Source organism: Labeo rohita, chromosome 5 (assembly GCF_022985175.1).
Source record: "Labeo rohita strain BAU-BD-2019 chromosome 5, IGBB_LRoh.1.0, whole genome shotgun sequence".
In the NCBI taxonomy this organism is placed as follows: domain Eukaryota; kingdom Metazoa; phylum Chordata; class Actinopteri; order Cypriniformes; family Cyprinidae; genus Labeo; species Labeo rohita.
The window spans coordinates 32,178,357-32,191,453 of NC_066873.1; the positions used below are offsets into that span (position 1 = coordinate 32,178,357).

At 33.5% G+C, this 13,097-nt stretch overlaps 1 protein-coding gene and 1 long non-coding RNA gene across 2 annotated transcripts in view; both read right to left on the reverse strand.

Moving 5' to 3' along the window:
* LOC127166096 (uncharacterized) overlaps positions 1 to 3,823 on the reverse strand; it is a 77,315-nt gene extending 73,492 nt beyond the window's left edge. Inside the window, exons 1-2 of the long non-coding RNA XR_007827853.1 lie at positions 3,660 to 3,823; positions 3,334 to 3,423 (exon numbers count right to left, since the gene is read on the reverse strand). This is a non-coding gene — a long non-coding RNA (uncharacterized LOC127166096). The remainder of the gene's footprint in view (positions 1 to 3,333; positions 3,424 to 3,659) is intronic.
* Positions 3,824 to 4,845: 1,022 nt separating this feature from the next.
* ctsll (cathepsin L, like) lies at positions 4,846 to 7,447 on the reverse strand. The gene is made up of 8 exons (XM_051109971.1): positions 7,363 to 7,447; positions 6,905 to 7,043; positions 6,673 to 6,795; positions 6,402 to 6,554; positions 6,072 to 6,296; positions 5,761 to 5,929; positions 5,511 to 5,628; positions 4,846 to 5,321 (listed from the first exon to the last, which is right to left on the reverse strand). The coding sequence occupies exons 2-8, from the start codon at positions 7,028 to 7,030 to the stop codon at positions 5,222 to 5,224; spliced, it is 1,014 nt and encodes a 337-aa protein (XP_050965928.1). The 5' UTR covers positions 7,031 to 7,043; positions 7,363 to 7,447; the 3' UTR covers positions 4,846 to 5,221.
* Positions 7,448 to 13,097: the final 5,650 nt, after the last annotated feature.

Here is a 13,097-nt window from a genome sequence, read left to right on the forward strand (position 1 = left end):
CAAATAGCAGTTAGTAGTGGGACAAAAAAAAAAGGACCATATCAATATTTTAAAAAAAAGTACATAGTATATATATCACTGATAGTTTAAAATACACTACCAGTCAAAAGTTTTTGAACAGTAACATTTTTTGTTTTTTTAAAGTCTCTTCTGCTCACCAAGCCTGTATTTATTTGATCCAAAGTACAGCAAAAACAGTAAAATTTTTAAATATTCTTACTATTTAAAATAACGGCTTTCTATTTAAATATATTTTAAAATGCAAATTATTCCTGTGATTTCAAAGCTGATTTTTTAGCTTCATTACTCCATCATTACATGTTAAAAACAGCTGAGTAGAATTTTTTCAGGTTTCTTTGATGAATATAAAGTTCAGAATAACAGCATTTATCTGAAATAGAAATCTTTTGTAACATTATAAATGTCTTTAGCATAACTCTTGATCAATTTAAAGCATCCTTGCTAAATAAAAGTATTAATTTCTAGAAAAAAAAAAATGCAAGCTTTTGAATGGTATAGTGTATAATGTTACAAAAGCTTTTTATTTTAGATAAATGCTGATCTTTGGATCTTTTTACTCATTAAAGAATACTCCAAAAAATTTACAGTTTTAAATATATGGATAATAATAATAATAATAATAATAATGGTTCTTGAACAGCAAATCAGCATATTAGAATGATTTCTGAAGGATCATGTGACACTAAAGACAGGAATAATGATGCTTAAAATGTAGCTTTGATCACAGGAATAAATTACATTTTAAAATATATTCAAATAAAAAGCTGGTATTTTAAATAGTAAAACTATTTCACAATATTACTGCTTTTGCTGTATTTTGGATCAAATAAATGCAGGCTTTGTGAGCAAAACACTTTTGACTGGTGGTGTATATATACACTGAGATACACTTATCTCTAGAAATGGAGCATGAATTTACATTCACCATTTAATTTTAAAGCTGAAAATCAAAATGAACCGCAAAAAAGCAGCTTACACATCCATATCTTACTTGCCATTATCCTAATGCACTGCAGATTACACAATAATTTGAAATTTAAATCAATTCAAAGGCAATCTAAACAACATGATTATCATAATTACTATGGAAAGGAAATGCAAACCATGTTGTTGATGGTTACTGTTCATAAATTAGTAGTCTGAATAGGAGAGAAAGTACATTTGGGAGAACAGAGATGTGATATGATACAAAACATGTCAGTTTCTCACAACACTATAGATCTGCTACAATAGCATCAATGATATTGAAAAGAAAAAGAGAGATAAACAGCTTATGGAGCCAGTGTGTTGTTTTGTTGCCTTCTCACTAAAGCACTTTGTCTCTCCAGTGAAGACTGCACCATGTACCAGCAGGGGGCTCTGTTGTTGCAATTTAAAAGCAAAGCAAGTCAATACACAAGTCAATGTCCAAATTTCTACAGAAATGCTAAAACAGCACTGCAGCATTTTCATGTAGTTTCAACCATCTTGCAAAACACCCTGCGTTTTGAGCTAGAATGGAGGTCATAGCTAGTCTGGTGAGCAGGAGTATCCTTTACAACCTGCTCAATGCAAAACACTTAATTGTAATGCAGTGCCCACCACCCTAGTAAGCTATAATTGAATTATGACATGTCTAATCAAATAAATCAATGAGCCTTCACTTGATTTACTTACAAACTCATTACATGATGAACACATCTAACCTATCTATCTAACCCTAACACTGTACAAAAGCCACCAGCCTTTTTTAAAATGCATTATACTCAAAGCTAACAGACATACACATTTGGGTTTCATTAATACAGTGTACAGTATTTTGGACTACAGTTCGCAGTATCCAGCCTCTTTAGAGACCCCTTTATTGCAGTTATGAGATACATATCAAATAAGAGGAAGTCTTAACTGTGAGATACACAAGTAGCAATTGCGAGCTTGAATATACAATGTTCATAACACGTTGTGGTCACTGTCACAAAAATGCTGTGGTTACTGGGACACATTCAAATGTCTAAATCAATAATGATTTGTTTTTTTTTGTTTGTTTGTTTGTTTGTTTGTTTGTTTGTTTTTTGTGAGAACAAAATATCACAAACAGGGTTGGACATAATTAACACTTAAAGTATTATCACTATTTTAATTTATAAGTTGAAATTTATATTTATTTAAATCACTCCCCATATGAATTACTGCATTATTATTTAAAGAAATAGCTAATGGCATCGACTATGTAAGCGTTCTACTGCCCTGGTCCATAAACACAATCTGTTTTCATCAAGAACCTATTTGTGAGAAGACTTACTATAACAATACAAGCAATGTTTCAAAAAAATCACATTGTCAACTAACCACCTTTATCTGAACTACAAGCATGTCACAGGGATACTATACAAAGCCCCTTTGATTTAGACATGGTGAACTTTCTAATAGATTAATATTAACGAGTGTAAAACAAGAAACTAACAAACAGTTGTTCACTGTGCTGCCATTTACAACATGTTCTTGAATGTTGAGGAAGGTCTCTACCAGCAGAAGGCGCTATTGCAACATAAATGATTATTATACGAATTTATTCTATCTTTTGCCACATTTGTAATTGTAATTATTAAAAAAAAGAAAAAAAAAGAAAGTGTGTTCCAAGCTAGTTGACAGAAATGACTTTTTAAATCTTGAGATAAGAGAAAGTATTAAAAGCGGAAATAAATCACTGTACAACATTTAACACTACATGCAATGCCCTCTAATTATGTCAATAATTATCACAGCGAGTTAAACACTCTCACTTCAACCCCATCAGCTGCACTTTTTAATAAAGCAAAAGCTACAAAAGCTATAAACAATGTAACTCTATATAATTTCTTGACTCATTGCTTGATCAAATTATGTTCGAGACATAAAATCAAAGCAAATGGTGTAAAAAATGACTTGTGTGAATAACATTTGATAACCATGAAGCTGGCTGATATTATAACCAGAAGCTGCTTACAACAGCAGTGGAATGGCAAAGCCAAGCACATGACTCAGAATGACTCTCTAACAAGCACACACAGCATGTACTGACCTCTCATATTTACAGCTCAAACTTCAAAGCCAAGCTAAGTAGCGTTATGTCAATGTCTAGCACACACTGGTGGATTTTGATTAAAAAAAAAAAAAAAAAAAAAAAAAAAAAAAAAAGGCTACTCAGCATGATGTTCAAACACATATGACAGAATTTATACAACTAATGTATGTTTCACTAGAACTGTGCTCTGTTTACATCTGGAATTAAGATTTCTGTCGATTACAAGTGAATGGCGTTATATACAGGTGTAAACAGAATCTAAAATGTACCTTGCTTTACTTGTTTCATCTAATCTTGATGTAAACGTTTATCCCATCTTGAAACTTTCAACACAACTTGGTCCTGTATATCATGAGTGTCTGAAAAGACAAATAAATATAAATAAAATGTGTACAAATAAATATTTCTCACATACAAATGCTAACCTCAGCACCTCAGTCTATTTTATATATTATTATTGTACTTCAATTGTTTATACACTTGGATTAAAAAAATGAATACATTTGTTTTATAATCCTAAACAGAATTAGAAAATGTGGCCAACCGGTTTTAGTGCTACTTCACTAACAACAAAGTACTTAGCTGGTCTCAGTACCTTCTGGCGAAGACGCTGTCATTTTTTGTTTCCACAGTCACATATTGGGTCTTTTTACAACTACAGTTACTTTTAAAGCATCAAGGGGAAGTTGACAAACGCTGAATGGCTTCAATAACTAAGCTCTTGACAGACTTTTCATGAAAATTGTCTATTAGCGTTGTTTACCGTCTCTAGCTCCCGCCACTAGCGCCAAACCGTCGCGTGATCATCACCTGAACTTGCGCGCGCACAAGATTTAGGCCTATTATTTAAATAAAATATTTAGTTCATACTTTTATTGTACTTTAATTAAAAAATAAAGCCATTGTATTACAGTAACGAGAATCATCAATAACAAGAATTCAATTGTAAAACAAGACATGGTAATGAGATTCGTTTTTTTCTTGAAATGGCGTCGTACGCGTTTGATTTTGTAAAAAAAAAAAAAAAAAAAGGTAAAAGAATAGCTAGGAGTACACACACACACACACACACACAAATATTTCACCCATTTTCTCAATTTTGAAAAGACAGTTCTATATGGCATTGGTAATTTGAAAGAGGATTTGAATTTGAAATCGAGTAAAATAAAAGTATGTAAGTTAGATGCCCAAAGCTCAGTAGTGATTTTCCTGGGGCTACTGACGTTCTTGTGAAATTATTTTTTGAGCCATTTTAAGATGTTAATGAAAGCTATAGTTTAAGACAAAAGTATTTAACATTCTCTTTTAGCTTAGAACAAGTAAAGCATGTCTTTGCATGGTTAGAATGGTTTAATCTACCAATTATAATGATTTGCACCAAAAAAAAAAAAAAAAAAAAAAAAAAAAAAAAAAAAATTATTTAGGTTGTAGGTCCATTGCTTACAGACAATTTTGTCTTAATATGTGGCACAATATTCAGCAATTTAGAATAAGGTTTGGTAGTGTTGCGATGAAACAAAACACATTTGAAAGTCTATAGAGGGTTTGCACTCACGTCATGATTTGGTCAGTTACTCAGATGGAACGGTCTACATGCCGTGCCACCAATATGGACGATTGATGATGCGCCACGAAAGCACCATTTTCTAACGGTACTCCCATTTTCTAACAGTACTCCTCAGAACAAGACCATTTCTTGGGCCTTTGGTTAAACCACATTATTTTGTTCTTATGGACCATGCTTGCATGAGATCCCACATGCACAAACATACAGACTCTCATAACTTTCTATACCAGTAGATTTAATATTTATCCATTTACAGTTCAAGTAGCACATACTTGTAACACTCGACATGAGCCATGTTCACAAGAGTAAGTGTCAAATATGATGAAATTACTTGCATGACAGAAGTGACAGAAGAAACTTGCTACAAAATATACTGGCAGTGATCCAGACTAAAGTGACTTTAAAACAATTAAAACAGCAAGCGTTCATAAAGAAAGCCACATATTAAAAGTCCTAAATGTATTACAATATTTAATAAAAAAAACAAAACAGTAGTATTAAAAACAGCATGGGGAAAAAATAAAAAAATAAATAAAACAAAGTAGGCCAACTACTGCCATTTCCAGAATGCAGAGAACAGTCCAGTGGCCTTACACTAGGGGATAGCAGGCAGCGGTCGCAATGCCACAATGATTCTGTTGGTCTCTAGCCATGTAGATGTAGCCTTTGTCACCCCATTTCTCGGTCCAGCTAGAGATACAGAACAGGTTTAAAAACTCAGGTTAAAAACCATGCAAATGAGGTTACACCTTAAAGGTTAATGGGGGAAAAAAAAAAAATATATATATATATATATATATATATATATTATATTATATATATATTATATTTTATCTGAATTAAATGAATCATTAAAAGGACACCAGAGGCAAGTCATACCTGTTCTTTACAATCCAGTACTTCCTCCCAGCAACATCAGCACCCTCATAACCATAACCAACCACCAGGACTCCATGATCAAGCTCTTCACTGCTGCACTCCTTCTCATAATAGATGCCTACAGTAGAAAAATTAAAAATGAGTTAGAGACTTTCAGTATGATTCAGGTTTAAAGGCAAGTAATGTAATTTTGTAAGAGTGCATACAGAATTAAACGACTTACACAGCTCAGGGATAAAGAGTCACTCACCAGATTGATAGAACTGGAAGGATTCATGTGCAGCATCAATAGCAACAGCTACAGGACCCACAGCAGCAACAGCCTTCATTAAAGCATGTTCTTTACCACTGGGAATGTCCACAAAACCAGTGTCATTGCAAGCATTGTAGCGGGGGTCATAGCGGCACGGCTGATCATCCTGTATTTTAAGATTAAAAGTATTACATGTGAGGTTACTTAAATGATACAGGGTTGAAATGAGAGCAAAAACCTTATGTTTGACACCCATAATAGATTCATTAGCCTCTGCAAGTCAGAAAGCGCACACAAACGATTCTTACCGTTCCAAGGTAGGGATACGACTCTTCTGTATCCAGCCCATTGTTGTCCTGAACATACTGGAAAGCCTGTTCCATGAGGCCACCATCACAGCCTTGATTCCCCTCCGGCCTGGAACAGTCCATCAAGTTCTGCTCACTCAGAGAAACAAGCTTTCCAGTTTTGCGGAACAGCTGCCCTTCTAATGCACCTGTTGAGCTAAAAGCCCAGCAAGATCCACAACGTTTCTAGGATCACAAAACAGGACTTCATTACCAAACATGCAGATTTTAAAACACTACCAGATACAGTATAAACAGAAGCTCCAGAAACTATTTTGATAAACTGTTTACTTGGTCTTTGATAGGAGTAACGTAGCCCTTTTCTCTCCAGTCAACCTGGTGGGGGGCTTCAAAAAAGCTGGGCTCCATGAACAATGAGCCTTTTGATTTTCGGCTGGAGTCAAGATTGTAACCATTCATCGCCTGTCTGAACTCCTCATTTGTCTAAAAGGGAAAACAAAATATTTTAATAAACCAGTCCTAGAAAAAGGTAATATTACTCCAGTGTTAGAATTTAAATGTTGCAGGAAAAAGATCATGGAACTCGTATCGAACTGCTCACCATGTCACCAAATTGGTTCATGCCCAGGCGGAACGTGTGTTTGCCAACAGAGTGCTCAAGGTTGTGCAGCTCAATTTTCCTCAGGTTCTTCTCCCACACCATCCTCCTCCAGCCCTCTTCTTTCTGAAGAAAGCAGACATTGTAGCCATTTAAAAAAAGTCTTCTCTGAAGACTGTTACTTTTTCAAATGTGTTAAAACTTATGTTTGGCTACAGACTCAAGTACTACCGACCTCATGATAGTTTTTTCCGTGCCAGCTCTTCCAGAGGTGCCAGTGATCGTCTAACTGCTGGTTGAAGCTTGGAGCAGCAAACACTGCACTTAAGCATAGCGTGAGGAGCGAGACAAACAACATCATCCTGCCTGGAAGACTGTGAAAGTGGAAAACAAGATAGAATTTTAAGGAATGTAACAGAAGTTACACAGACTACAGCAGAAAGCGTTTTAACCAATTACAAAAGAGAAACTCAGTGTGCAAGTTATGTTAAAAAGACCCTGAAGATGTACAGAGCCACATTACAGCGTATAATAAAATATTCAACATTTGTAAGTAATACAATATCTAGGCAGTACAGTATCTAAGTTTAAACAAGCAATTTTGCAAAGGCCATTTATCCATTACAAACAGTTGAAACTCACGTAAAGATAATTAGAGCACCATATACCCTGAAATTAGAGGAATGAACTTACTTTTATCAAGCGAGCAAAATGATTGACTGTCATTGTTTACAACTGAGCTGGTTTTAAAGCGTGCGTGAACACAGAGGCGGCCTCTCATTGGCTGAGGGTGATGATGAGCAAAGTGTTCTCAGCCAATCAAGTCAAGCAAAAATCTTATCTACTCATGTGATCCAACATCAGAAGATCAAGAACTCATCACTGGAATATGGTGATATACTTACATATATTGTAACAAGATTAAAAGTTACAACCGGAAACACTTTGCCTGTATTCATATTAATTCATTTTTTTAATAATATAACATGCGAGGGACACTTAGCTTACTTAAAACAAATACATACATTTAATAAGGAGGCGTGAAAATAAATGAGACTGAATGAGAATTCTAATCAGTTAGTTAAAATAAATGTTTTAATTGCTGGTTATTGCAAATTATTTGTGTTTATTAGAAACTCATAGTTTGTTCGGGGGGTTTTCTGTTTTTCCTGTGTTCATTTTCATGTTGATTTCTGCTTGTCATGAGAAGCGTGGTGTGCCTGACAAATGCAACATGCTCAGACAGAAAATAATCAAAGTGAAAAACACTTAGGCCACTGAGAAAATTCCATAACTAAGCGTTTTAAAGCACAATCAGCGTCTTGTGTTTTACACGACTCTTAATATAGCCTACTAAATATAGTACTTTTTAGCATTTGTTAAGCTTGGGCTTTCAGTTGCAGAAAACACATGACAATTTGCACTCAGCTGTTCAAGTTTAAACCTTTTTTTTTAATATGTATAACAACATAATGAATATTATATAAAAATACATATAAGCATCTCCATGCAGCACAAACTCTTGAATTTAAAAGCCTTTAATGCAATAAAAATTAGTTGATTAATTCATAAATAATGTAATGCAGTGGTTTTTCTCAAGCTCATGCCAATAATCAGATACTCTTTCTGCCTTCACCTGTTACAGATAAAGGTATATTTTATATATAAATATACAGTTGAGGTCAAACTTTAACATACATCTTGCAGAATCTGCAAACATGTTAATTATTTTACCAAAATAAGAGGGATCATACAAAATACGTTATTTTTATTTTTTTAAATAATAGCTGAATTTATAACATTCAAAAGTTTACTCATTCAAAAGTTTACATAGACTTGATTCTTAATAATATGTTGTTACCTGAATGATCCACAGCTGTTTTTTGTTTGTTTGTTTGTTTAGTGATAGTTGTTTATGAGTCCCTTGTTTGTCCTGAACAGTTAAACTGCCTGCTGTTCTTCAGAAAAATCCTTCAGGTCCTATAAATTCTTTGTTTTTCAGCATTTTTGTGTATTTGAACCCTTTCCAACAATGACTGTATGAATCTGAGATCCATCTTCTCACACTGAGGACAACTGAGGGACTCATATGCAACTAATACAGAAGTTCAAACTCTCACTGATTCTCCAGAAGGAAAAATGATGCATTAAGAGCCAGGGGTGTAAACTTTTGAACAGAATGAAGATGTGTATATTTTTCTTATTTTGCCTAAATATCATATTTTTTTCATTTAGTACTGCCCTTTAACAGCTACAGAAGATACTTACATGTTTCCTAGAAGACAAAATAAGTTAAATTTACCCTGATCTTCAGTTTAACTGTTGAGGACAAACAAGAGGCTCATAAACAAATATCATTAAAAAACATCACAGTATTAAGAACTTTTGAACAGGGTCATTTTTAAACATTCAGCAATTATTTTCTCTTGTGGACTATTTGTAAATGTCTTTAATGTGAAATATCTTATTAAAATAATTAACATTTTGCAGATTCTGCAAGGTGTATGTAAAGTTTTGACCTCAACTGTATCTACTAGTCTTGACTTTTTATTTGGTAAATATCATTACTGTTATACAGTGTTATACAAGTGCTAGCCTCTAGGGATGATAGCTTAATTCATGATTAGAACACAAACCTTTGACGGTTACCAAAAACCACAGCACAACCACTGATATTTCTCGCATACAACATAAGCAGGAAAAAAGGAAACTAATCTGTGATCTGATGTTTGACTGTAAATTTACATGTAACCAGTGCAACTTAACAATGGTCAGACCCTAAAAGACAGAGTAGGATGTTACCTGTTTCACTTTGAATAACATGTCATAGAGTTTAGTCTGTGGCTTTGTGCAAGACCTCTTTATTTGTGTGTTTGCATTTCTGAAGAGGAAGCAGTGAGATGTAATGTTTATCTGTAGTAGGTGTTAATGACTACATTGTCTGAATATACTGTGTACCATGATTCATTCAGTCAGTCAGCAAATGATGTCATCAGAACTTAAAAGAAGTCAAAACAAATGATCAAACAGAGTGGAAATCAGACTTTAAACAATGCACAAACAAAAAAACGACCATTCGGCTGCTCCTACTGATGAGCTGTTTAATCTAGAGAGATCACTCAGAAGTCAGGAAGTGACTTTTTTTGTGGTCAACTGAATAACTGAAAAAACTGAATTAAAAAAAAAGTCCCACATGCAACTAATAGCATTTCTGGTCACAAAAGTTAAAACTTCTGCAGTTACTAATGATATAATTTTTAATAAAAAAAAAAAAATTGTAGGAGCTGTAATATTTCACAGATATCCACATGCACCGCAGCCTTGCATAGAAACATTTAATCTTGTACACTGCCACCGTCTGAACAACAAGAAAAATTGCATCTAGGTAGGATGACTTAAGCTGATCTTTTGCACTTCTGACTTCTGCAAAGTGATCATTACTTGAAACGCTTCAGGCAACAAAGCATACTTTAATAATAATTGCAACTCAGCTAGGGTATAATGCTGTTAACACTGACTTGCTTTTGATCTAAGGCCAGATCAATGACTAAAGCACAACTACCAATAAACAGTTATCATGATGAAAAAAAAGTACAACATGAACGACAACAAAAGAAAGAGACATTTCCTGCCACAGACAAAAAAGTAGTACATTACACAATAAAAATTAATATAAAAATAAGAATGAACTAACGCTTAATCAAAAATTAAAAAGAAAGTTAATGAGTGCATATACATGTCCACATGGGATTATTTTCCCCTTGGGATTTTTCTGACTTTTTTTTTGTTGTTGTTGTTATTAAAAGCAGTCAATTATAAAAATGATCTGCATCTACAGTAAATCCAGTAATATCTATTATAAACATACTGTGTTAGGTTAAGTAATATTCAGGTAATTAAAGTCTTCATTCTCCACCTCTTCTTCACTCTGTGAACGTATTCTCTTGGGCCGTTTCTGATTTTTCAGCCGCACGGAGGGCTGACCGCCAACAAGTCCACCGGGTTGCAAGGCAGAGTTGCTTTTCCTCTTCTAAACATCAAATGAAACATGAAACATCAAACCTTATGTTACTAAAACACATTTACAGAAGACATACCAAGCCTTATTTTAAGAAGTGTTGCACACAATTCCTTAATTATGAAACATGAGCAGAATGAATTCACTAAACCACTCGGTTATGTTGTTCAGTTGAATTCAGTGGATTCTATTTTGTTCTTTAGAATGTGGACAAGTTTGGAATTATTACCTTGTAGCACACCACTCCAGCGATGATTCCACATAATACTATTAAACCTATGCCGCAACCCACGGAGATTATCGTGATGGGCATGTCAGAAAATGTCCCTGCGAGAAGATCAACACAATGTTTCATTATTTTCCTTGAAGTTTTTCTGATTCTTATTATTCCAAAAATGCAGGCCTATGCATAAAGAAACATCATTAAATGTATACTCAAATTATACATCTTATTCTTCAATGCGGAAGTAAGCCTACGGACGAGACTTCTGGTTCATTAGCACCTATAGGCGAATATCGAGAGCAGTAAATGGTAAAACTGTTTGTACTACAAACCAGTATGTTCATAATTAAGATAATATGTTAAATTAATATGGTAAGACACACCAATTTGCAATATCAAGCAGCAAAATTAGCTGTTTTGTACAGCTAAAATGGCTGGATGCAGATGAGACCGGAAATTAGACAAAATGTACAAATGCCCGTGCCTGCTTTTACAGGAAAAACAAGGTGGATGAATACAGTTACAACAAAGTTAAAAAAAATAAAAAATCTTCAAACATAAATTTATAAATGCACAGATTCACTGTCATCCTTCTCTTTTTTGTAGAAGTTTGTCAGAACTTTAGGACGCATTTGATTCAGATGTTATGTGTATTATGTTTTTGTTTTTAAACAAAGAAAATGTGTGTTCCTGCAGTTGTAGTAGTATTATTTAATAATTTCTAGTAGTGTTTAACTACTCAATAGAAAAGACTTGCACTCTATTTATTTACTAACTGCTTACTTTTATTAAAAAAACACTAGCTCTCTGTTCTTTTTGTGTTCTATCTGTTTTCTTTTTATTAATTATACAATTAGCAAAAAGCAAAACCGCTTGAACACTAGCTTGCTCTATTCTTTTTCTGTTCTCTTTCTTTTTATTTATTATATAAATAAAAAAAAAACCTTACTACGTGTACTGTGTGTACTAGGCTAACTATGACTTACATATCATTGGTGTTTTGTTGATTTTGATTGCTTCAATTGTCCTCATTTGTAAGTCGCTTTGGATAAAAGCATCTGCTAAATGACTAAATGTAAATGTAAAAGTGCTATAGCACTGTTTTGTGTTGTGTCTCTCATACTTGATTCTAAATCTTAAATGTGACCCTGGACCACAAAACCAGTCATAAGCAGCATGGGTATATTTGTATATTTGTATATTTGTAGTAATAGTCAAAAATACATTGTATGGGTCAAAATGATCAATTTTCTTTTATGCCAAAAATCATTAGGATATTAAGTAAAGATCATGTCCATGAAGTTATTTTGTACATTTCCTACCATAAATTTATCAAAATTGAATTTTTGATTAGTAATATGCATTGCTAAGAACTTTGTTTGGACAACTTTAAAGGCAATTTTCTCAATATTTATATTTTGCACCCTCCGATTCCAGATTTTCAATTAGTTGTATCTCAACCAAATGTCCTATCATAACAAATAATACATCAATGGAAAGGATATTTATTCAGTTTCAGATAAATGTAACTGCCCAAACAACAATTTTTATGATTTATCAGAATTTTTTTAGCACAGCACATCTAATTAAGCAGTAAATGTAAATGTGATTACATTTAGTTGCTTGTATGTGCTTTCTCTTCCTATATCTAGCTCAGTTTCCTTATTTATTTTTTCATTTCAGTTCAGTTGAACTGAAGTCCTTTTCATTATACATACATCACAAAATTTATACAATGTGTAAATCTTAATTTTAAAAAAATTGACCCTTATGAATGGTTTTGTGGTCCAGGGTCACAAATGATAGTCAGATATAGGTGTGACTAACGTAAATAGCCATAAAATGTTTCATATTTTTGTATAAATAAAAATTAATCTGTAATAACAAAAATGTTTTTATTTTTAACTAACTGACACTATGCCTGGTTTTATGTTGAGGAAGATGTCTTATAAAATAAATATTCTTACCATTTGCTGTCGTTTTCACTAGCTTAACTTGTCCTCGAAGACTCCCGTGTGGGAAAGTGGTGAGTTCATAACAGTAAGTCACAAAGTCACTCTCTTGTAATTTATCCAGTGTAATGATGTGGTCTGTTTTTTTTACAGAAAGACGACCAGCATAGTTCTCGTCATTTATAGTAAGTCCATGGTCGGGGCTGAACACAAAAACCTTCTGATTTGGACATTT

Excerpts from the sequence above, each read along its gene's own strand:
- ctsll (XM_051109971.1), bottom strand. The coding sequence starts at position 7,030 with ATGATGTTGTTTGTCTCGCTCCTCACGCTATGCTTAAGTGCAGTGTTT. Across the intron at positions 6,297-6,401 it reads TTACTCCTATCAAAGACCAA|AAACGTTGTGGATCTTGCTG; the intron begins GTAAACAGTTTA and ends TTGTGATCCTAG. Across the intron at positions 5,629-5,760 it reads CTTCCAGTTCTATCAATCTG|GCATCTATTATGAGAAGGAG; the intron begins GTGAGTGACTCT and ends TTTCTACTGTAG.